Source organism: Trachemys scripta, chromosome 7, assembly GCF_013100865.1.
Source record: "Trachemys scripta elegans isolate TJP31775 chromosome 7, CAS_Tse_1.0, whole genome shotgun sequence".
Taxonomy (NCBI): Eukaryota; Metazoa; Chordata; order Testudines; family Emydidae; genus Trachemys; species Trachemys scripta.
Window position 1 is genome coordinate 96181600 of NC_048304.1, and position 24572 is coordinate 96206171.

General features: G+C 44.5%; 1 protein-coding gene across 6 annotated transcripts in view; it reads right to left on the bottom strand.

Moving 5' to 3' along the window:
* The window catches only part of BLNK (B cell linker), a 145706-nt gene that overhangs the window by 51523 nt on the left and 69611 nt on the right, over positions 1 to 24572 (bottom strand). Inside the window, exon 1 of one of the 6 annotated variants that reach the window (XM_034776418.1) lies at positions 14808 to 15127. The exons of 4 other annotated variants lie outside the window; for them this stretch is intronic. In XM_034776418.1, coding sequence (XP_034632309.1) covers positions 14808 to 14854 — 47 coding nt within the window. In that variant the 5' untranslated portion in view covers positions 14855 to 15127. Of the gene's footprint in view, positions 1 to 14807; positions 15128 to 24572 lie in introns of those variants that run through there. One more of the 6 variants, XM_034776419.1, reaches the window with a different exon arrangement.

Genomic DNA, 24572 nt, shown 5'->3' on the forward strand with positions numbered 1-24572 from the left:
AGTTTGTGCTAGAGACCCAGATTTTCCAGTTATCAAGGACTCCACACTGGAGAGAGTTTGCTCTGGCAGCAGCATTAGGAACCTGTTAAAGGCAAAAAGGGAACCTATGGAAGCAGTAGTGAGTTGGGTTTAAATCTATAAACTATCAAGTGACCTATGTCCTCTGACTCCTAAATTCAGTCATGCCTGTAATTTAACAGCAATGACTTTAACTCATTCAAATTAACACCACAAATAAAATAAAGTTACAACTAAACAAGTTAGCAAAGTGAGTGGATCCACTAATTAGCATATTTTCATTCATTTCATTTCATTCTTGGGTTCAGTTGCCATCACATCTCCATCTGTAACTGCTTCTAGCTGACAAGGCTCCTCTGAATTCTGGATCTAGAATGTTCCCTAGCGTAAGCATACAATAACCACCCACAGTCACTTTAAAATGTCATACACCACACAACAGGTCTGGCCCTCATTTGGGTTCTCTGAGTGACCACTTATTTTTTCAAATAGACAACCAATAATATATTTGTTTTGGGTGGAGGAGGCAAATCCCATAATTTGGAACATGAGGTAAGGCCCCCCAGAAACCTTGTGCAGTACTGATTCAGTTGTGCCAGTTAGGCAGAGCCTGGCATTGTGGTCGCTCATAGAGACACTGCCCTACTGGGAGCTGTGCAAGTAATTCTCCAGAATTCTACCCAGAGCTCTCTTGCTTTATATATCTTTTGCATAAGGTGGGAACCCTTTGTCCCTCTGGGTTTCCACCCCCCCCCCACTGGAAAAGCACCAGGTTAAGGATGGATTCCAGGTCAGGTGACGTGATCACATGTCACTGCAAGACTTCATTGCCCACTTGCCAGCACACACATATACAGGAAGACTCACAGGTAAACACAGCCATCTGCAGATAATGGTCCTGGTTAATGGGAGTCATCAAGATTCCAAACCACTATTAATGGCTCACACTTTGCATAATTACAATAGGCCCTCAGAGTTGTATTTCATATTCCTAATTTTAGATACAAGAGTGGTACATTTATACAAATAGGATGATCACACTCAATAGATTATAAGGTTTGTAATGACATCTTACAAGAGACCTTTTGCATGAAGCATATTCCAGTTACATTATATGCACTTCTTATTATGTTTTTATAAAACCATATAGACTGCACAACGTCACATATGCAATAGAACGTTTCTGTCTCTCCGGTCTCGATGGGGGTGATAGGTATGCTTTCTCTTATCTGTGTTTACAGTCTTGGGGTCCTCTGGTGGGTCTTCTGGATGCCCAAAGAGACGGATGACCAAGCAACCTTTCTGATCCTTTTGCTTGGCAAGCAGTATACAACCTTTACTTTTAGATTTGGACCCTTCACTCAGCCTGTTCTCATCCTGCCATATAAGGAGCCTGAAATGAACTGGCATTCATAAAATTTGGACATACAGCCTGGATTCAGAACTGCATGGATTCTGCTACCAGTGGACCTCTTGCAATCATGGAGGAAAGGGATTCATTTCAATGTTCGTTTCATAAGTTGATAGATTCCAGAGGAATTTCACCACTTGATTCCTGCATCAAGCCTGATAACTTGCAGCTGAGCTGTTTTTGATTATAGTGTTCACTGCTACATTGTAAAGCATGCTGATAGGTGAGAAAGGTGATATATAGTAGTCAGTAATAATAGATGGGGAGGTTTTTGTTTTGTATATTTTGAAAATTTGGGCTCTAGTTTCAGCATGATGACAAGTTAAGAGGTAATGCCAATACCATCAAATATGATCAACAGCTAATGGTGTCTTGCTGCTAACGTGACACTGAAACTTCATTTTCAAACAGGAAAACATTGGTTTCTTGTGCCAATGCTATATTACAGTGCCATGAATAAGAGCTAGTTATTATTTTCATTTTTATTATGTACACCAAGTAATTGATGCAGTTGTAATCATTTCATCTGTGGATGTAACAATTTGAGATACTTGTTGTCCTGATCCTGGTTTTCTATGTTTTGATTTATTGATTTGGCAGACAGACCTTTTCTATGCATCAGTCAGTCAGTAAACAGCTGATCCATAACTGCAGTTTTTTTTTTTATGACGCCTATTGTATTCTTCTGAATAGTTTTTCATTCGGATGCTTTGAAGCCAATGGCATTAACAGTCACCTTAAAACAAATATTATACACATCCAAACTCACTGAGCTCTAGGCCTATACAAATTACAAACCCACTACAATCCTGAAGGGGATGTCAGAGAAGGGATAATGGGTTCCAAAGAGTTTTTATTGCTCTTCAAAGGGAAGTATGAAATCACTGGAGGGAAACCAATAAAGAAAATGCATAGTGTGGCACCAGGGAATTATAACCCATTGAGTCTGACATCACTATTAATCAAGATCCTAGAGGAATTTTTGAAAGATGAGATAACATTCCTACAGGCACGTGGGCTGAAACCACTATCTTTCTCCATTAAAGATGATGTAAAGAGCAAACTAACTGATGGAAATAATCTGTATTTTGTATATTTTATGTGTCAGTTGTGTACAGAAGAATGAAGGACTAGTAACATAGGTTTGAGATTAGCATACAGTGGACAGTTACATGGCAAGTCCCCTTGTATAGATTTTCCACTGCACCTCAGATCTGACTTGTTTTTCTATTCCCTGGACATCTGTTGAGCAGCAACTAAAAATCTATCCTGAATTGTCTGATGGTCTTGGCCCTGATTCAGCAAGAGCCTTATATATCTAAGAAACAAATACTTAGCCCTGGTCTACACTAGGGGGAGGGATCGAGCTAAGTTACGCATCTTCAGCTACGTGAATAATGTAGCTGAAGTCGACATACTTAGATCTACTTACCGCGGTCTCTTCACTGCAGTAAGTCGACAGCTGATGCTCTCCCATCGATTCCGCCTGCGCCTCTCGCCGAGCTGGAGTACAGGAGTCAATGGGAGAGCGCTCGGGGGTTGATTTATCACGTCTAGACTAGACACGATAAATCAATCCCTGCTGGATCGATTGCTGCCTGCCGATCTGGCGGGTAGTGTAGACATACCCTTAGATGAAGTTTAGGTATTGTTTTGTCTTTTATGGTCTGCTCCCTCTCAGTCTCTCAGATGGATTCTCCATCTTATTCTTCAAAGCAACACTTTCCTGTCACACTGCTTTGAACTGGGAGTAGATTAGCATTTTCTTTGGTCTTTCATCCTTTAGCAACGGAAGTGTCGCAACTAACTGCCTTTGCATACATGTTGCACAGTAAGATCATGCTAGATAAGATCTATCTATACCAGTACTGTGACCTATTGCAGACAATAGTCCTGAACCCCAGGAATGTGAACTCGTTCACCACTTCAAGTTCATAGTTGTTGATCTTGATGGAGGGTGCTTCCTCAACTCCTTGGCACATTATGTTCATCTTTTTTTAATCTTATAGTAAGCCCGAAGTCTTGGAAGGCTTTGGAAAAACTGTCCATAAGGCTTTAAAGATGAGCTTCTGTGTGGACTGTCACTGCTGTGTTATCAGCAAAGAGGAGGTGTTGGATAAGGCCCTCCTGAGTATTGGTTTTAGAGCTGTCTTGCAAGATTGAACAGCTTTTGTCATAAATATAAAGGGAAGGGTAACAACCTTTATGTATGCAGTAACATAAAATCCCTCCTGGCCAGAAGTATAGAATCACTTACCTGTAAGGGGTTAATCAGTTCAATTAACCTAGTTGGCACTGAAAGAAGATAATTTCAAATTTCGGGGGCTGGAGGAGGGAGTTTTATTTGTGCTCTTTTTGTTGGTTCCCTCTTGGGACAAAGAGAGAGAACAAGCAGGTAAACTAGCTCCTAAAAAGATCCTGAAATGATACATCTAAAATTACAGAAATTGTAAGTAATAGCTAGGAAATGTGTTAGATTATCTTTTGTTTTAGCTTGTGAATTTTCCCTATGCTAAGAGGTAGTTTTATTCCTGTTTTTGTAACTGTAAAGTTGAGTCCAGAGGGGAGTCCTCTGTGTTTTAAATCTTTTATTACCCTTTAAAGTTACCTTCCATCCTGATTTTGCAAGTGTCCTGCATTTACTGTTTTCTTTATAATAAAGTTCTTCTTTTAAGAATCTGATTGATTTTTAGTGTCCTAGAAAAAAAGGGTCTGGTCTGTACTTTTATTAAAGGCAATTGGTTGGTATATTATTCTCAAGCCTCCCCAGGAAAGAGGATGAAGGAGCTTGGGGGAATATTTTGGAGAAATAGGGACTCCAAGTGGTCTTTTTCCTAAATCTTTGCTTAAATCACTTGATGGTGGCAGCAATAGCATCCAAGGAGAAGGAAAGGATTTGTGCCTTGGGGAAGTTTTTAACCTAAGCTGGTACTTATAAGCTTTCATGTGGGTCCCCACATCTGTACCTCAGAGTTCCAAGTGGGGAAGGAACCCTGACAGCTTTCCATCAGATCTTGTGTGAAAGTAGATTCCCTCAGTTGAGGAACTAAAAGCTTGTTTCAGCAGCAGAGAGAAGATGATCCGAAACAGAGTTTGGGCAAATACACAACCTTGCTTAACTCCACTACGAATATGGAAAGCTTCAGAGACTCAGCTGTCATATTGGACTGTGTTGTACATGTTTTCATGTAAGGATTGAATCACGCTTAAGAGCTTGGGGGGACATCCAGTCTTTTCTAGAAGTGTGAATAGTCCACTTCTACTGACAAAGTCAAAAGCCTTTGTGAGATCAATGAAGGTTATGTAGAGGGGCTTTTTTTGTTCTCTGCATTTCTCTTGTAATTGTCTCAGCAAGAAGATCATGTTGATAGTAAACATTTCAGCTCTGAAGCCACACTGTAATTCAGGATAGATTCTGTCTGCAAGGGTCTGAAGTCTGTTCAGGACAACTTGGGCAAAGGCTTTTCCCATAATACTAAGAAGGGAAATGCCATGATAGTTGTTGCAGTTGCTCCTGTTGCCCTTGTTTTTATAGAGAATGAGGATGTTGGCCTCTTTCATTTCTTCTGGTACTTCGCCTCCTTTCCAGCACAGATAGAGCAACTTGTGAAGATGTTGCAGTCGAATAGGTTTTCCGCATTTTGTGACCTCAGATGGTATGCAGTCTTTTCCGGGGGCCTTTCCATCAGGGAGGCCATCTATGGGAAGGCTAAGCTCCTCAACAGTTGGTTTATCGTCAAGTTGGTTCATAACAAGAAGGCCTTTGATGGCACTGATGGCTGCAGCCCTAATAATATTTTTCACGAGAGTAAAGCTCAGAGTAGTGTTCTACCCAGAGATTCATCTGCTTGGTGCGGTCATTGATTGTTTCCCCTGTTGTTGATTTCAATGGGGCTGTCTTCTTTAAGTTGGACCCAAGGCTTTCTTGATCCTATCGTACATGTTTCTAATGTTGCCTGCATCAGCTCCTACCTGGATGCTTTCACATAAGTGCAGCCAATAGTTATTGGCACAACATAGAGCAGTTTGTTGTACCTTGGTTCTTGTCACTCTCAATGCTTGTAAGTTTTTTTTCATTTGGGTCTCTCTTGTAGTTGGTTTGGGCTATGCGTTTGGCCTCTATGACTGGCGTCAACACAATGGAATATGCGTCAAACCAGTCATTGGTCTTGTTTTCCTTCTTCCCAAAGACTGATAGAACTGCATCCTAGATTGTGTTCTTCAGTTGCTCTCACTTCAGCTGGGTGCTTGTGGCACAATAACTGGTGTCAAGGGCTTGTTATAGTATGTTCTTGTACTGCTGTGACTTTTTTTGGTCTGCTATGGCACTGATGTTAATACGAGGACATCCTTTTACTTTAGATCTATGTATTTTCTTTGGTTTAAGTCAGACCTTGCTGCATACCACAGAGTGGTCTGTGTCGCATTCAGCACTTCGATAACTATGGGTAATGAGGACAATGTTAAGATTGGTATGCCTTGCGATGATAAGATCCAGCTGGTGCAGGTGGCCAGATCTGGGATGTTTCCAAGATACTGTGTGTTGTGGCTTTGTCTGGAAGAGTGAGTTTGTTACACAAAGGTCATAATAGGAACAAAATTCTAGCAGTCTCTGTTTCCATTTATCGTACTAGTTTCTGTTTTGATCAAGACAGTTGGTCCATACTTTATGAACAGTTCCCACCCTTGCATTGAAGTCCCCTAGCAGGAAAACATATTCGTGTTTTGGAATCTTGCTGATGGTTATGTTCAACTGGTCATAGAACTGACCCTTGAAGATGAGGAGAGTGTTGGGGCATACACACTCACAAGATTGACTGGGTCCTCAGTTGTAAACAAGCATAGTGCAAAAATTCTCTTGGATCCATTTGTAGGCGGCTCAATCATCCCCAGAAGTGAGTTCTTGATAGCAAATTCCACTCTGTGCTCTCGCATTTCTTCTGTGCTTTTCCACTGCCAGAAAAATGTGTAGTCATTTTTTCCTTTGAGCGATCCTCTTGATGCTAGCTGTGTTTGTTGGAGGGATGCGATATTGAGCAGTTTCAGCTCGTCATTGATCATGGTAGTTTTGCGTGCATCATTGATCTGTTGAAGGTCCTCAGATAATCCAGTTGTCATGGTGTCAATTTCCAGCACCCTATCTTTAAGGATGTTCTCTTTCTTTTACTTGATTTGCCTGGTGTGTTGGTTACAGTCCACTTGTCAAGTTATAATCTCTAAGCTCCAAGCACCCATTGAAGTAGGCAGACTGTGGCGGGACAACACCCTATTGTCAGGAGCTGCCCAATTTTATGGTGGGCGGTGGTTGTCCAGTGAGATACCGTACGATGATCTCTCCCACTGTCGGAGACAGCCCCTGGCTCTCAACTCTATGCCAGTCGAGTAACAGCTTAGAACTGGTGACTGCTGCCTCCCGTGTTGTGTCGACACTCGAAGCGAAGCTGGAGTACCTCCCCAGGGTGCAAGCCTGGGCAGATGATATGGAGGCCCCGAGTTGCCCATGCATCAGGACCTCCCTCTTGGCATCACCAATTAAATCCAGAGGAGAGGAAGAACCAATATATCTGGTACCCAATCTGCTGCAGGCGTTGCCAGAAAGATACTAAAATGTTAGTACCTGATTGCCTTTGGGGCTCCACTCCAGATTTTTGGTCTGAGTTTACCCTCATAGCCTTACATTCTCCCGAACTCACCCACAAGGCAGTGAGGCTCTTCTGTCAGGGGTTGCTCCCTTAGCTTTACGCCCTCCTGGGCTACTCAGAAAGCAGTGGGTTGATGAGCCGCAGGTAGTACCATCTACTCTCACTACAATAGCAGGCACAGCCTGACCTGACAGATTCCTCACTACATGCTGAAATTACTGAGAGCTGAAATCACTAAGAGCTGGGCTGAGAGGTGGAATCTCAGAATGTAACGTCATGGGAGCAGCAAGTGGTGTCAGCAGAGAAATTGTGGTCAGTAGTGGCAGAGTTGCAGTTGCAGAAGTGGGCGCGGAGGCATTGCTCAACCTCCCGCCTCTTTACCTCGGGGTGGGAGGTGAACCCTGTGAATGCACCTCTAAACTCCAAGTATTCCCTAACCAAGGACAGCCAGTTGTGAGTCGGATGAAGTGGAGGGAGAGGGGAATGATGTGTTTAAAGGGACCTTCATTCATTGGACTTTCCCACTGCATGATGGGATACTGAGGCAAAAGACACTGCCCAATAGGCTGCAGGATTGGGTTTGGCTATGGTCACATGCTTTTGAATGTGGTTGGGGTGGTTCCCTTTCCCTAAAAATTCTCTTTTGTTATACTCAGACTCAGTGCCTGGGTGTGGGAAGTATGCCTCTTAGAGGCTCCTGGGAGTGGTGTTAGATTTTCCCAGACTACTGGATGGGGGCTTGAACCGGTTCTGTTTTGTATTTTTAAGAGGAATCCCTAGATAGTGAACCTGTCCCTTGGTGCTGCCAACTCCACCTGGCAGAAGAGTTACATATGAAAGTCACCCAGTTCTTGCCCTTGGAGAGAAAAGTGATTTTTACAACACTATTTTATAGAGGCTGAAGTGGGGTGAGATAAGATGCATGGAGGCCAAATAGGAGGAAGTTTCAGTTGCTGTTTAGAAAAATTACAAAGAACTGCAGGAAACAGAAGTTAAATAATCAGAGTTCTGTCTACTCTGTGGCAAACTGAGCCTACATCCGGTGGACAACACCTCTAGTGAGACAGCCTAAGAATTATTCATGAGCTTTGGGTGGATTTAAAAAAAAAAAAAAAAGATTTCTATGCTGTCCCTATGTGATTTATTATAATATTAGAGTCAGTTTATATTATGCTGCACACAAGGCCATCCCTAGGGAGGTCCGGAGCCCAGGACATGGGTGCCAAGTTTCTGTCTGCAGGGCATGCTCCCGCCCCCCAGCTCTGCACAGGCCCTGCCCCCACTCCACCCCTTCCCTCAAGGCCCCACCCCACCTCGCCTCTTCCTGCCCCACTCCCGCCCAGTTCTGTCCCCTCCCCCAAGTGCGCTGGGCCCTCACTTCTCTCCTCTCCCCCCCAGTGCCTCCAGATGCCATGAAACAGCTGATCGGCAGTAGGTTCTGGGAGGAAAGCAGAGGTGCTTTGGGCAGGAGGTGCTGAGGGGAAGGGGGAGGTTAGTGGTGGGGGCTCCTCCTCACACCCCCCACCTGCCTCCTGCATCACCTCCCCGCCCCCTCCTCACGAAGTGTGGGTCCCTCCAAAGCGCAGGGCCTAGGGTGGTCGCCTCCATTCACTGTACCCTAGGGATGGCTCTGGCTGCACTATAATTTTCAACAGGCCACAGCTTTTTTTTGTATTGACAACATGTCAATGTCTGGTGGAAACAGCCAGGGGAAAGCAGGAATGGGAGTGGGTGCTGGGGCTTTTGGCACCCAGGAAGGCATAGAGATGGTTTGGGAACTCAGGAGCCATTTGAGGCTTTTGGCAGTGGAGGACGTGAGATGGGTGGTAGGGAAATTAATCTCTTTTTCTCCCTTCATCATGGTGGCAAGGGTCAGAAGAGACTTGAGACCTTTTTGTGGGTGGCGTGGGGGTGGAGAGAGGTTGAACTAGTTTCCCCATCCCAGCAACCCTGGGTAGCAACTAGCTCAGTGGTTCTCAAACTTTTGTACTGGTGACCCCTTTCACATAGCAAGCCTCAGAGTGTGACCCCCCCCCCATAAATTAAAAACACTTTTTAATATATTTAACACCATTATAAATGCTGGAGGCAAAGCGGGGTTTGGGGTGAAGGCTGACAGCTTGTAATAAACTTGCAACCCCCTGAGGGGTCCAGACCCCCAGTTTGAGAACCCCTGAACTAGCTGCATCACTCCTTTAATATCAGCTGATGCATGTGACAACAGTAGATAAGCACAATTGCTGGGTGTTTCCCCTAAAATGATCAGCAATGAAATAGTTAATGCTGACAAAGCAAGCCTTAGGTTTCAGAGTTATTACACATTTCAGATGGATGATGCAATCCATGCTTCTTTTAGAGCTGATGTTTTATGCTATCTGCAGACTCGGGCAACAAGCACTGATTACATTTGGAAGGTTGTCTTTGCAACCATAATGGCTAGAAATGAGATGAGTAGAGGCTTAGAACCTGCTGCTGAAATCTCTGGTGGTGTATATTTTGTAGCACATTCTGAATCTGTGGACTACATAGGACCATGTACATAATAAGCAGCTTGGCAGATCAACAGTTCTATCCCTGTTTGCAACCTTTCCAGGTATTATTTTCTAAATATGAAATGTTGTGTGTCAAAGTTTGATTACAAAACTTGATTAAATGACTATTATTAATACTAACAAGAACTTAACTAGTGAAATTTCCATCACTTTCTCAAACTGTGCTGCTGTAAGCTCAAATGTAGCCACCCTAAGATGAAGGGAGAGAGCTCTCCCATTAACTTAACTACTCCAGCCTCTGTGAGAGGTGCGAGAAGCTGTCCCATTAACATAGTGCTGTCCACACTGGCACTTATGTCGGTGTAACTTATGTTGGTCGGGGGGGTAGTCATACCCCTGAGCGACATAAAGCTGTAGTGCACTACAGCCAACATAAGCTGTAGTGTAGACATATCCTAATATTCCCAACTGATTTTTTCTCAAAAAGAAAACTGCTTCCTGTAATAAAGAATCCTGTACAGGATAACATAGTAGGTGCCGATTTACAATAAAATGTCACTTCATTCCCAAATGAATTCATTTTCTAGTCTGCATGTTCAAGAGGAATAACTTAGTGAAGCAGAAGAGGGAAAATTATAAAACTAATACTTTATTGAAATACTCGAATCTAAGCCACTTCCAAGGCTTCAAGGTCAGTAAAAAACTGGTGAGGACTACAAATGCTTTTAAACTTAATGGGCCATTAACAGCACTTAGGTGAGCACTCAAGCTCTTAGGTGACCTCCCACTGACTTCAATAAGGTCAGAATTTCATCCAATGTGTTTAAGTCAGAATGCTAAATCCAATAAGGTTATCTTTTGTATTGCAAAGCAACTGTAAACCCAACCCCAGAACAAAGTGAAATACTTTTCATGGTGGTTTCAAATAATACTTGGGAGCAGTGGTTGGAGGTGGTGATGTTAAGTTACCTTGCAAGGCATTTGGAGGAGCAAAAAAGAGGGTAAAGATGAAGACCTCATGGGGCTGAGGGTATATCTACACTAGAGTGGCACAGTTATGGCACTGCAGCAGTGCCACTGTAGTTTAGACGCTTCCTATACTGATGGAAGGTTTTTTTCTGTTGATGTAGGTAATCTGCCTCTCTGAGTAGCTAGCTCTGCATCTACAGTGGTGGTTAGGTCAACCTAACTACATTGCACAGGGTGCAAAATTGTTCACAACCCTGTGTGACATAACCAGGTCGATCTAATTGTTACATTTAAACCTGGCCTAAATGTCAAGGTGCCGTTCTTAAGTTTTGTGCTTGGAATATATATGACCGAGTTAGCACACAGTCATACAGCAGATGGAAACGGTTTGTAGGAGCAGAAGTTTCAGGATCACCGTCTCTCTAAAGAACTTGAACCAAAAAGCTATTGCTGGGGATCTGAAAGTTTGGTGCTACCTCTTTGAGTTGCTAACTGCACTTGGGCTTTGCTGACTGTTCCCCATTTTTATCAGTATATCTGCTTATGGACCAATTTGATTATGCAGCAGCAATCCCTTAACTTTTGAAAGCTGAGTCCAGATGCACTACCCACCAAATTAGCAGGGCAGCATGCGGTCACTTGCACTGATACTGTTCCAAGTCCCTCCAGCTGGTCTTTGGTGCTCCACACTTTGGGAAACACTGCTGTAAAAAATATTGGATCCTTTGTCTATGCCACATAATTAATTCCTCTCCTGACAAAAACTCACTCTCTCTGGAGTCCAAGGTTTCCTGGCAACTCAGACAATGACAATACATACAGACAGTTTATCAAAGTATAATCCCATCATGCATGGTATATGATATAATCCCATGCATGCACAATACATTTTATAAAAATAATAAAGGTAGAATTCTACAAGGTGTCTGCATTCAGACCCAAGTGATATTAAACAGATGACAAAGTGAATGACTCTCACAATTGCAAGCACCATGTCCAAGTCCACAACATGCCAGGTGAAGAGACATGTGGTGACTCTCCCTTCGTTCCCATCTTATCCAGATAAGTGAAGGAGATGAGTAAGCTAAAAATACAGACCCAGAGATGCTGATGTAATGATGTTAACACAGAGATACATCAGATATAATAAAAAATACACCACTGGATAGAAGCTGATAAATATCAACATGAGAAGAACAGGAGTACTTGTGGCACCTTAGAGACTAACAAATTTATTTGAACGTAAGCTTTCGTGGGCATCCGAAGAAGTGGGCTGTAGCCCACAAAAGCTTATGCTCAAATAAATTTGTTAGTCTCTAAGGTGCCACAAGTACTCCTGTTCTTTTTGCGGATACAGACTAACACGGCTATCTATCAACATGAGGTTATCAAACCCAGTTCACAAAATCAAACCTTTCAGACTTGCATTGATAAGCTTGAAGCTTTAGGCACAAACAAATGGTGATACAGCACTAAAGCCACTTTGATTCTTGCAGCTATTGAATGAACTCTTAAGAAAACTGCCTTAGAAAATGGACTATAATTACACAAGTGGTACTTTGTTTCAGTAGGATTTTTTTGTCTCTGCAACCATTGGCCCATTAAGAAAGTTAGACTTCAAATGCAAATATCTCCCCAATGTAACATTCAGTGCAAACATTGGGGCAAATATTTTTTGTAAAGGAGAAACAAAGAGAGATCCAACTATATAATCAACTGCATTGCCAACATACCAGGGACAGTACCATGTAGTATGAGCTGGTGACAAACAGGGCCGGCTCTAGGATTTTTGCCGCCCAAAGCAAAAACAATTTTGGCCGCCCCCCCGTTCTTTAATTACCCCACCCCCGGCCCCGGCTCAACTCCGCCCCTTCCCCAAATCCCAGGCCCTGCCTCCTCCCCCCAGGCTCTCAAACCTAGGAGGGAGGGAGGGAGGGGGAGCAGCGGCGCGCGAAACGGCCGCTTGGGATCTCCCCCTCCCTCCCAGACTTGAGAGCCTGGGAGGGAGGGGGAGACCCCGAGCCGCCGTGGCGCGCGAATCAGCTGTTTCGCGTGCCATGGCAGCAGCAGCGGAGGTGAGCTAGGGCGGCGGGGGCACATTTTTAGGGGCGGCATTCTGGCACCGGCCATGCCGCCCTTAAAAATGTGCCGCCCCAAGCACCAGCTTGTTTTGCTGGTGTCCAGAGCCGGCCCTGGTGACAAAATAAGTAAATGGGTGATTATGTCAAGGGGTGAGGCCAGAGTAGGATGACCAGATGTTCCGATTTTATAGGGACAGTCCTGATATTTGGGGCTTTTTCTTATATAGGCACTTATTAACCTACACCCCATCCCAATTTTTCTCATTTGCTATCTGGTCACCGTAGGCCAGAGGTTGTCAATAGGTGAACTCCAGGCCACATCTGGACCACCAAATGCTTTTGTATGCATCGCAAAATCTTTTTATTTACTTATTATTATCATTATTGTTACTGTGGTGTGAAAAATATTTCTCTGAAGTCTGGACCTTGACCAAGAAATTTTGACCCTGACAAAAAATAATTGACTACTCCTGGGTGGCAATGATGCAGCTCCATTATGTTCATCCTTTGTTGTGCTTGTGCATCCCTCTTAAATCTGGGCAGGTTTCTCTTTCTAAGCAGACAATGCAATTATAGCAACCATTGCTAAAAAATCAGCAAAGCCTGAGGTTTTATTAAAACCATATGGTCAAATATCTGGACCAATATCCAACAAGACACTTGTGCATTTAGAATGGGACTACTCACATGCTTAAAGGTAGATATATACTAAAGTTCCTTGAGTTAGGGTTTTGGTCAGACATATACTGGCCATAAGGAGGAGGAGGGGAGAAGAAGCAGCCTTAATACTGTGAGGTATCAGAAGGGAGCAGAGTCTCCTTCCACTATCTATGCTAGGACATCACTAGAACTAGACATGCTGAAGAGGGAGAACCAGGACCTGAGCCAGCCTGGCTGAAGCTACAGTAGGGAGGAAATGGCATCTCTTACTGACATAATGGGCTTTGAATAGATACATAAATAATTAACTTGCCATCATGCCCAGGTTAGCATGGCAGCTGGCTCCTCCTCCTAGTGCTTGAAGGAAATTCCACTTTAATCTTATGTAATGGTGTGTGTGGGAACCTCTATGACTATGTCTTTGCTGCAAAAAATTGTTTTTACATTGAGATAGCTAATTTGCTGTGAAATCCTTATGGCGACACGGCACAGCTAATTTTAATTCATTGGGTCAGAGAGAGGCTAACTCTAACTTGGTGCTAGTGCACTCCCCTGGGATGTTGGAGACATAGGGACTTAAACCTGACTCCCCCACATGAGTAAAAGGTGAGTGCCCTAGCAACCAGAGTCTCTTATTTTCTCTTCCCCAGACTAGGAAAATGTTTTGAAATTTCAAAAATGTTCATAAGATGGGAAAACTATTTCCCGCCTGTCTCTAGACGCCGTTTCCAGTGTACAAATCCTGAGCTATCCAGTCACCCTAAAAATACTACCTTGTAATAGTCTAGTCCTACTTCTTCCCCAACACCCTGTATTTAAAAGTGTGCTATTTTCAGAATGTTTTATGCTTCCTGTTTATCTACATGACACTGTCCCATTTGAAGATTTGGAGATACCAAAGAAGTTAAACCGGGGAGTCCTCTTAATACAAAATCTACTGTGCATAAACAGACTCCTGATCAAATGTTACTAATGTGCCTAAGGCTTATGGTGAATTAATGATTTTTTTAAACAAAACCTTTAAAACAAAAATATATCAAGCAGTTTGCTTTTTCACAGAGAATAAAAGTAGCATGGACAGAGTCTGCTGTGCAAGCAGTTGCATTGTATCTGAGTGTTATTCACATGATTGTTTTGTGTTTATTTTATTGACTCTTTTTGCAGCTATGTATACAGATAATGATCCTCTTTTATACTCAATATTCTGTTTAACTTCTTGTGCCTGCAGAATGCTGAAATAGATTTTAATTTTACAGAAGAAGAAAATGCTCTTGTATTATATCTAAACTTCCCTTCATACACTACACTTTATCGGTTGTACTCGTTTTTAGTTGCTAGCATTTTAGCCCCAGTGATGGCAGGTGCATTCGACACAACTGGTACTTTTGGAATTGCATAGTTCTTGTATTAACAGAGTCTATAACAGCGTTCATTTCCCATTTCCAAACCCAGTCTGTCCTCTGACGTGGCACAGCACTAAAGGAACACAGAAAGTCATAACGAACACAATGTAAAAGGAAAAAAAAAATCGTACCTTAGCTTCTGACCAGCTGGCTCAGTGATTTTATTGAACTTGTCCATGTTCCGTGTTGATAGTATCAGGTAAACTAGTGACCCTTTAATGAGAACATGTGCTGTTTCCTATGATCGTAAGGAGTGTTATACCGAGCAGATAGAATCCCACGGGTTATCTCTGCCTGGTTTCTACGTTGTGAGAAGGAGAATACTCATTTATTATGAGACCTGAAAACTTGCCTGAGCGCATATTTGAGTTTCATGTTTCTAGTTCATCATGTGACACACACAACCAGCCAGGCGGCTTGCTTTGACTCCTGAATGCTATGCAAACTTGATGACCGACACCTATTGGGCGGACAAATTCCCCTGAAATTGAATGTGTCTCAAGTCTCTCTATTACTTCCTCTTTGTGTCTTACATGCAGCTGGTGTTTTAATCAGATGGCATGACTGGAAAATATAACACTTACACCACAGACGCCTGTTCTCTAGCTACTTCCTGGTAGCAGAAAAGTGCAGGAGAGCTATCGGAAGGAATGATCCTGTTCAGTGTCCTGAGAAATTATCTATGTGCTGCTGCTTCGGTTTGGCATCATTGTAGCTTCCTTTCATGACTCTACTCTAAACAGCCTAGAGATATGCCTGGAACTATTTCCCCCCTTTCAGGAGAAGGTGGTGATGTTTCCAGAGTAGCCTGCAGCTGCTAACTGCTAAACTGGTGTTTCACAACTCCATTCCATTCCAAAACAATGCTAAGTGTCAACATCACCACAGACAAACAATGGAATTCAGAGTTGGGGCTGCCCTGTGAAGACTGATTGCAGCAACATGGTTGTTAAAAGCTCAGAGAAGTGGGGAGGATCTTACTAGGGGGTATAATGGGAAGGAAAGTGTTGTCTACCCTGGAAGACTCCTAAATGACTGGAGGACTAGAGGCAAGAGACTGGAAATTAAACAGTTACCTTTGGGAAAGGGAATTTTAGGGTATGTCTACATTACAAGCGCTACAGTGGCACGGCTGTGGCGCTGCAGCGGAGACACTTGCTACAGCGACAAAGGGGTTATTCCTTTACTGTAGTAAATCCACCCCCTTGACAGGTGGTAGCTAGGTCAATGGAAGAATTCTTCCATTAACCTAGCAGCGTCTACATCAAGGGTTTGGTCAGTTTAACTACGTCTCTCAGGGGTAGGGTGGCCATATGTCCCATTTTGGCCAGGACAGTCCCATTTTTAAGCCCTATTCTGGACATAGGGTGACCAGATGTCCCGATTTTATAGGGACATTCCTGATATTTGGGGCTTTTTCTTATATAGGCTCCTATTACCCCGCAGCCCCATCCCGATTTTTTCACACTTGCTGTCTGGTCATCCTACCCGGACATCCCAACTTTTTTTTGACAGAACTGGGCATTTGTCCCATTTTCTCTTGCCAACTGATGATCAGCTGGCAAAACCAAACAGGACAAACGCCCAGTTTTGCCAAAAAAAAGTGAGGCATGCCCCCTAGTGGGGTGCAGGGGAATGTTCAAGGGGGTGAGCAGCAATACCAGTCTTCTCAGGGAGAGGTGGAGGGGGGCTGGGACAAGTGGCTTGAGCCAGCCTCATGTGGGCTTGGTCAAGCAGCTCAGGCCAGCCCCATCCAGGGAGCTGGGAGGGGAGATGCTCGGCACTGCCAGCTTTGTGCAAAGGGGGGGCTTGGGCAAGCAGCAATGCCAGCCCTGCATGGGGTTGGGGGGTGGAGAGACTTGGGCTATCCCTGTGCGCTGTCCCATTTTCACTTAGGTGGACTTAAGTTTTAGGTGCTGACCTGAGTCAAACTGTTTAAAACACCATTTCAGTACATAATGATTGTTTGGAGGAAAAGGTGACCTCGCGTGGGAGAAGTTGTGACTATTTAACTAGAGGTGGGATGTTACAATGATTTAATTAAACTGAGGAAACTCTGATTTAGCACTCTTAAACCAGATGGGGCAGGATAAACCTCTGTAAACCAGAGTTAGCCTGTTTGAGGCTTGAGCTATACTGAAAAATTATATTGGCATAGCTACACAGGTAAGGGCTGTGAAAAAAACACCTCTTTGATCGACATAGCTATGCTGACAAAAGCCCTGGTGCAGATGCAGCTATGTTGAGGCGGTTTTTCTACACTGACAGAAAAATTCCTTCCGTCGCTGTAAGCTGTATCTACACTATAAGGGCTATGCTGAATATAGTCTCCGAGGGTAGATATATCTGTAGTGGTCATACAGAAAGTTGCACTGGATTAATTGAATTGATGCAACATCACACGTTTAATTAAATCACCACTACTTCTGTAGACTAGCCTATTGCCTTTTAAATTATTTTTATTATTTGTATGACCACAGGTCGGAGCTCTAGTCATGCACGGGGACTCCATTGTGCTAGGTGCTGTACAAACACAGAACAAAGAGAGACCATCTCTGCCCCAAAGAGCTTATAATATGTATTAAAGATCCAGCCTCCCCATCCCTTTTATGGAGGTGAGAGAGCTCTTAACGAATATCTCTGAGGATGCCCTTCACCCTCCCAAAACCTTCTCTAACAAAACCAAGGAAGATTCAACTTGATATTCCTGATATTTCTAGGTAAACAACAAACAAACAAAACCTCTTGCTTCTTTATGATGCATAAACAGGGTTACTCCAATGCTAGACCCAGGCTGATCTATCCTAGTGTGGCTTTGGTATGTCTGTGAGAGTGTGACTTGAGTCTTGGACACAATAATTGGTTTGCCTATTTATATGATTCATAGATTCCAAGCCAAGAAGGGATTATCTAGTCATATCTCTTGAGTAGAACAGGCCATAGAACTTCCCCAAAATAATTCCTAGAGCAAATCTTTTACAAAAACATTCAGTCTTGATTTAAAAATTGTCAGTGATGGAGACTCCACCATGGCACTTGGTAAATTGTTCCAATGGTTAATTAGTCTCAACGTTAAAAATGTATGCCTTATTAGGATTTGTCTGGCTTCAACTTCCATCCATTGGGTGATGTTATACCTTTTTCTGTTAGATTGAAGAGCCCATTATTAAATATTTATTCCCCATGTAGCGACTTACAGACTGTAATCAATTCACCTCTTAATCTTCTCTATTTTAAATTAAATTGAGCTTTTTGAGTCTATCTCCATAAGGGATATTTTCTAATCCTTTAATTGTTTTCTTGGCTCTTTGCTGAACCCTCTCCAATTTATCAACATCCTTCTTGAATTGTGGGCACCAGCACTAGACTCAGTATTCCAGCAGCAGTTGCCAAATAAAGAGCTAAAATAACCTCTCTCCTTCTACCTGAGATTCCCCTGTTTATGCATCCCAGGATCCCATTAGCCCTTTTGGCAACAGCGTTGCACTGGGAGCTCGTGTTCAGATTTTCCACCACGACTCCCAAATCCCTTTTAGAATCACTGCTTCTGAGGGTAGAATCCCCCATCCTGTAAGTATGGCCTACATTCTTTGTTCCTAGATTTATACACTTATATTTAGCCATATTACAACAAATAGAGGTTGCTTTCACCCAGTTTACCAAGCGATCTAAATCACTCTGAATCAGTGACCTGTCCTCGTCATTATTTACCATTCTCCCAATTTTGCATAATTTGTAAACTTCATCAGTGATGATTATATGTTTTTCTTCAAGGTCCTTGATAAAAATGTTAAGTAGTGCACAATGCCTATGGGTCTCTACTGGAAACATGCCCACTTGATGATGATGATTCCCTGTTTACAATCACATTTTGAGACCTAACAGTTAGCCAGCTCTTAATCCATTTAATGTGTGCCATGTTAATTTTATGTCATTCTAGATTTTGAATCAAAATGTCATCCATTACCAAGTCAAACACTATACAGAGGTCTAAGTATATTATATCTATACTATTATTTACCAAACTTGTAATCTCATAAAAAAATCAAGATAGACAGGATCTATTTTCCATAAACCCATTTGATTTGTATTAATTACATTACCCTCCTTTAATTCTTTATTAATCAAGTCCTGTATCAGCCACTCCATTATCTTGCCTGGAATCGATTTCAGGCTGACAGGCCTATAATTACCCTGGTCATTCTTTTTACCCTTTTAAAAAATTGGCATAACATTAGTGTTCTTCCAGTCTTCTGGAACTTCCCCAGTGTTTCAAGACTTATTGAAAATCAACATTAATGGATTAAAGCCCTGGCTCCTGGAGTAATATTATAAGGTGAGAGTCTCAGGCCTTGGCTACACTTACCAGCTAGTTCGACGGCTGGAAATCGAAGTTCTGGGTTCGACTTATCGCGTCTAGTCTGGACGCGATAAGTCGAACCCAGAAGTGCTTGCCGTCGACTGCGGTACTCCAGCTCGGCGAGAGGAGTACCGCGGAGTCGACGGGGGAGCCTGCCTGCCGCGTGTGGACCAAGGTAAGTTCGAACTAAGGTACTTCGACTTCAGCTACGTTATTCACGTAGCTGAAGTTGCGTACCTTAGTTCGAATTGGGGGGGGTAGTGTAGACCAAGCCTCAGTTTTCACTGTAAAATGTGAACCAAGCCATACCCTAAAAGTGTAGAAACTAGAAGATAAATAAAAAGAACTCCCAATTTATTACTTTGAAAAATCTCATGATTTTTAAGCCAGTATTGTGATTTCTGAATGCTTGGGGTTGACAGTACTGCCACAGGGAATACCAAGGAATCATGCACTGCTCTGTTTCAGGAAGAAACTAATTTACACATTGCATTAATGCTCTTATTTACATTCTAGTGTTACTTTACAGCTTCAATATAGTTTTAACTAAGAATCTTGGTTAGGAATAGGTGATTAGAATATGATTCAGGTTTCAATTATATTCATAATTGGAACCTGGCATTTTCCTTCTTCACCATGCTAGAAACCCCCCTTTTAAAATTGATTTCAGTTAGTGCCGTTTTATCCCCAACATGAACAAAGCATATTGTGGCTAAAATGGTTTACAGAAATATTCAAGAATCAGTTTTTGCCTACTCGTGAAAATGATTTTCAAAAAATGTGTTAGCCACACTATGCCCTGCCCACACTAAAGGTGTAACTGTGCTACCAGAGAGAGTTTTAAAATTGATTTAATGCACAATCTGTTTTGTGGTATATTTTGCTTATTAGTGAACTTGCCCACTCCTGTGCCAAAACAGATGATGATGAAGATTTTAGTTTTAAGGAATGCTTCATGATTTTGTTTGCTTGGCAAGTAATTTTTGTTTGGCTTCTTCTCTAGGAAACGTTGACTGGAGCGCAACAAAGCTCTTCCAGCCAACACCCAAAAGAATTGTATATAGGTCACATGACTCAGTCTGAGTCGATTAGCATGTTTCCTGAGAGACATCACTATTTCCTGCAGTGCGGCTTAGACTTTTACTGCGCTGTAGCAGTGTCCACATGGCAAGTTAGTATGCAGCAAGCTGGTGTGCTGTAGATTCACACCCTGGCTTCCCACACACTAACTCACCATGTATACCAGGGGTCTCAAACACGCGGCCATGCCCCCCCCGTTACTTCCTGTTGCCGCCAAACTCCCCTCACCCCAGCCCCCCCGAGTTATTTTCTGTCCTGTTAAGCTCCCCGTGAGCTGCTCCCCAATGTTTGGGGCACCTGCCACCCCCACACGCCCCCCCCAGAGTGTCTCCCGGCACCCACTTGCTGCCTCCTCACTGCCCCAGAGCCTGGAGCCTGGTGACTCAGGAGCCTGCAGCACCCATTGAATCCGCTCCGCTCTGCAGGCTGCCAGCTTCCGGCAGGTCCTAGTGTCCCTCTTCACTAGGGCCAGGGCAGGCTGCCCTTCCCCTGCCCTTCTGCCCTAGTCCTGAGCCTGTCTCTTCAGTGAGGTGCTGCCACCCTGGAGTTGCGCTAGGTAAGCGGCGCCAGGCCGGAGCCCGCACCCCGCACCCCAACCTCCTGTCCAGAGCCCCCTGCCACATCCCACACCCTCCTGCACCACAACTCCCTGTCCTGAGCCCCCTGCCACACCCTGCACCCCAACCCCCTGCTGCACCTCTCACCTCTCCTGCACCCCAACTCCCTGCCCTGAGCCCCCTGCTGCACCCTGCACCTTGACCCCTGGCTGCACCCCACACCCCTCCTGCACCCCACACCCCAATTCCCTGCCCTGAACCCCCATCACACCCCACACCTCTCCTGCACCCTAATGTCCTGTCTGGAGCCCCTGCCACATCCCACACCCTCCCGCACCCCAACTCCCTGCTGCATCCCTCACCCCTCCTGCACCCCACACTCCAATTCCCTGCCCTGAGCCCCTGCCATACCCTACACACCTCCTGCACCTCAACTTCCTGCCCTGAGCCCCCATCACACCCCACACCCCTCCTGCACCGCCTGGGGGCAGACTTGGGCTGAGGACTTCAGGGAAGGGGTTGGAATGGGGGCAGGGAAGAGGTGGGGCAGGGGCGGGGCCTCATGGAAGGGGTGGAGTGGGGGCAGGGCCGGGGGCAGCAAGGGGTGGGTGTCAGTGATGCGGCCCTCGGGCCAATGCACTAGCCCTCATGCGGCCCTTGTGGTCATTTGAGTTTGAGACCCCTGATGTATACAAACCCTAAGTGGCATGTTTTAAACTGGAAAACACTAACTTCTAGCACAGAAAGAAGTATAAGTTAAAAGTACAGTGACTTCTCAATCACCAGCCCTAGAGACGATAGGCCTTTTTCATTTACATCACATCTTTCTGTGCCAAATACGTTAAATGAATGCTTGGTTAAGTGTGTTCTTTTTCATACAATGCATCTCATCGCTGTGGGTCAAATTGCTCTATGCCACAGTACTGCAACCCTGTGTTAACTTTGGAAGAAACTTGGAAACTAGCATTAGTTGTCATAAAAGCCTAAATTGGTTACCACTTTGCATGGTGAATAGCTCACTCAAAGTGTGGTAAGTAGCAGGCAAATAGCAAGACTAGGAAAAGGTGGATCTATTTTTAGTATCTAAAATAAAATCTGATATGAATTGGGGTACATCTCTAGCTTCAGTACAGACAGAACAAGAGTTCTGTATTTAGACAGTATCATTACAACACTATGCAGTTTGAGTTTCTCATACTGGAACAACCTCATTTTAACACCTGCACAGGCAAAGTGTTTTATTTCCCCTGAGAACACAACCATTGTCTACAGTTATACTTCTGCTTTTTAGTTTTACTATCATCAGTTCTTCACAATAAAAAGGAAAGTTTGACTAAAATGTTGCTGTATGTTCAAATGCTGAACTTTAAATGTTTGGGGCCATACGGGTCTATGTGGGGGCCACGTGGAACCACTCGTCCCAGAGGGAGACTTTAGGCGTGATTGTGCCAACGAGAGGCACCCACTCGCCTGGAGCACAATTGAGAAGACTAGTGTCTGAGTGCTGCTCCTCTCTCTGCATCAAGGCAGCATTACTTGGGCCCTGCCTCCTCCCTGCCCCCTTCTAAGTAGTTAGTGCACCATGGGAGACTTGGCCAAGTGCAGGGAGAATGATTGTGAGTGATCGTAGTGCAGAACATAGAGAGTGGGATTTGGATGAGGAAGGCTCCATAGAATCTTCCTTCTCTTGAGTGCCCACCCAAGAGCCAGTCACAGTTCAGCCCTAAACCTTTTCATTATTTGAATAGGTGTGTAACAATGCTGACATAGCCAGAAAAAGGAGTCAAACAAAGACATTAGTTCTGCAGGTTTCAGAAAGGAAGGGGTGTCCTAAGATATGAAATATTTTGCATGGTCGGATGTTGTTTACATACATAATGGGCCAGATACTGCTCTCTCTTCTTTATGAGTCAAGCAGGGCAAAGCAGGTGGAAAGCCAATGATTCCTACACTCCCTTCTCTGTGCCCTAGTTTCTGGTTTCATCTGCATGGAGACTTAGGCTATGTCTATACTGGAGCTAGAGGTGTAATTTACAGCTTGAATCAATATATCTCACTAGCTCTGATTGAGCTAGTGTGCTAAAAACAGAAGTGTCACTGTGGCAGCACAAGCAACGGGGGAGGGGCTAGTTGTCCAAAGTACGATCCTGTCTGAGACTGTAAGTATGATCTCAGGCAGCTGGCTCATCCTGTGCTCGTGCCACTGTGCCTACACTTTTGTATTTTTAGCACACTAGCTTGGTCAGAGCTAGCATCAGTATGTCTACTCAAGCTGGAAGTTAAACCTTCCAGCCCCAGTGTAGATACACCTTTTGTTCACAGAAAGCTAGGGTGCAAATCTACAGTGTACTAGCCTACTGCACACTAACTGGCCATGTGAACCCTGCTACCATGCTCTCAGGTCCATAGTGCACTTTGATGTACTGCAAACAGCAGTAAGTCAAAGTGCACTATAGACTTTTTGTGCGTGGTAGCATGGCCCACTCAGTGACTTAGTTACAGCAGGCTAGTACACTGTAGATTTACACCCCGGCTTGCCGTGCTCTATGTCTCTGTGTGGACAAGCCCTCTGGTATGGCCAGAGAAAGCATGTATGGCTGGAATGTTGCGTTGTCCTGGTATATGCCTTGATAATCCCCAGCTGCTGCAATGGCCCCTGGAGGCCATTGGCAGCCTAGGCAAAGTAGCACAGCCCAGACCATCTCAGGCCTTGTCTACACTACGAGAGTAGTTCGAATTTACTTGCATCGAATTTTTGGAATCGATATTGCAAAGTCGAACGTCTGTGTCCACACTAAGGACAGTAATTCGACTTTGTGAGTCCACACTAACGGTGAAAGCGTCGACATTCGAAGCGGTGCACTGTGGTCAGCTATCCCACAGTTCCCGCAGTCCCCTCTGCCCATTGGAATTCTGGGTGTAGCCGGCAATGCCTTCTGGGTAAGAAAATGTGTCGAGGGTGCTTTTGGGTAACTGTCGTCATCCGTCCATCACTCCCGCCCTCCCTCCCTGAAAGCGCCGGCGGGAAATCAGTTCGCGCACTTTTCCAGTCATTGACAGCGCGGATGCCACAGCACTGCGAGCATGGAGCACGCTGCGACCATCGCTGCAGTTGTGGCCGCTCTCAACGCCTCGCAGCTTATCATACAGGTTTCCCTGAGGCAGATGCAGAAAAGTCAGGCGAGGAGGCTACGGCACCGCGGTGATGTCCTGAAGTCTGAGAGTAGCACAGACCTCTCAGAAAGCAGGGGACCCAGCGCCGAGGACATCACGATGGCAATGGGTCATGTTGATGCCGTGGAACGGCGATTCTGGGCACGGGAAACAAGCACTGAGTGGTGGGACCGCATAGTGCTGCAGGTCTGGGATGAATCCCAGTGGCTGCGAAACTTTCGCATGCGGAAGGGAACTTTCCTGGAACTTTGTGAGTTGCTGTCCCCTGCCCTGAAGCGCAATGACACCCGGTTGCGAGCTGCACTGAGTGTACAGAAGCGAGTGGCCATAGCCCTCTGGAAGCTTGCAACGCCAGACAGCTACCGGTCAGTCGCGAACCAGTTTGGGGTGGGCAAATCTACCATGGGGGTTGTTGTGATGCAAGTAGCCAAGGCAATCGTTGATGTACTGCTGCCAAAGGTAGTGACCTTGGGAAACGTGGAGGCGATCATAGATGGCTTCGCAGCGATGGGATTCCCAAACTGCGGTGGGGCCATAGATGGAACTCACATCCCTATCCTGGCACCGGACCACCAGGCCACCCAGTACATTAACCGAAAGGGCTATTTTTCCATGGTGCTGCAAGCACTGGTGGACCACAGGGGACGTTTTACCAACATCTACGTGGGATGGCCGGGCAAGGTTCATGACGCTCGTGATTTTAGGAACTCTGGTCTGTTTAGATG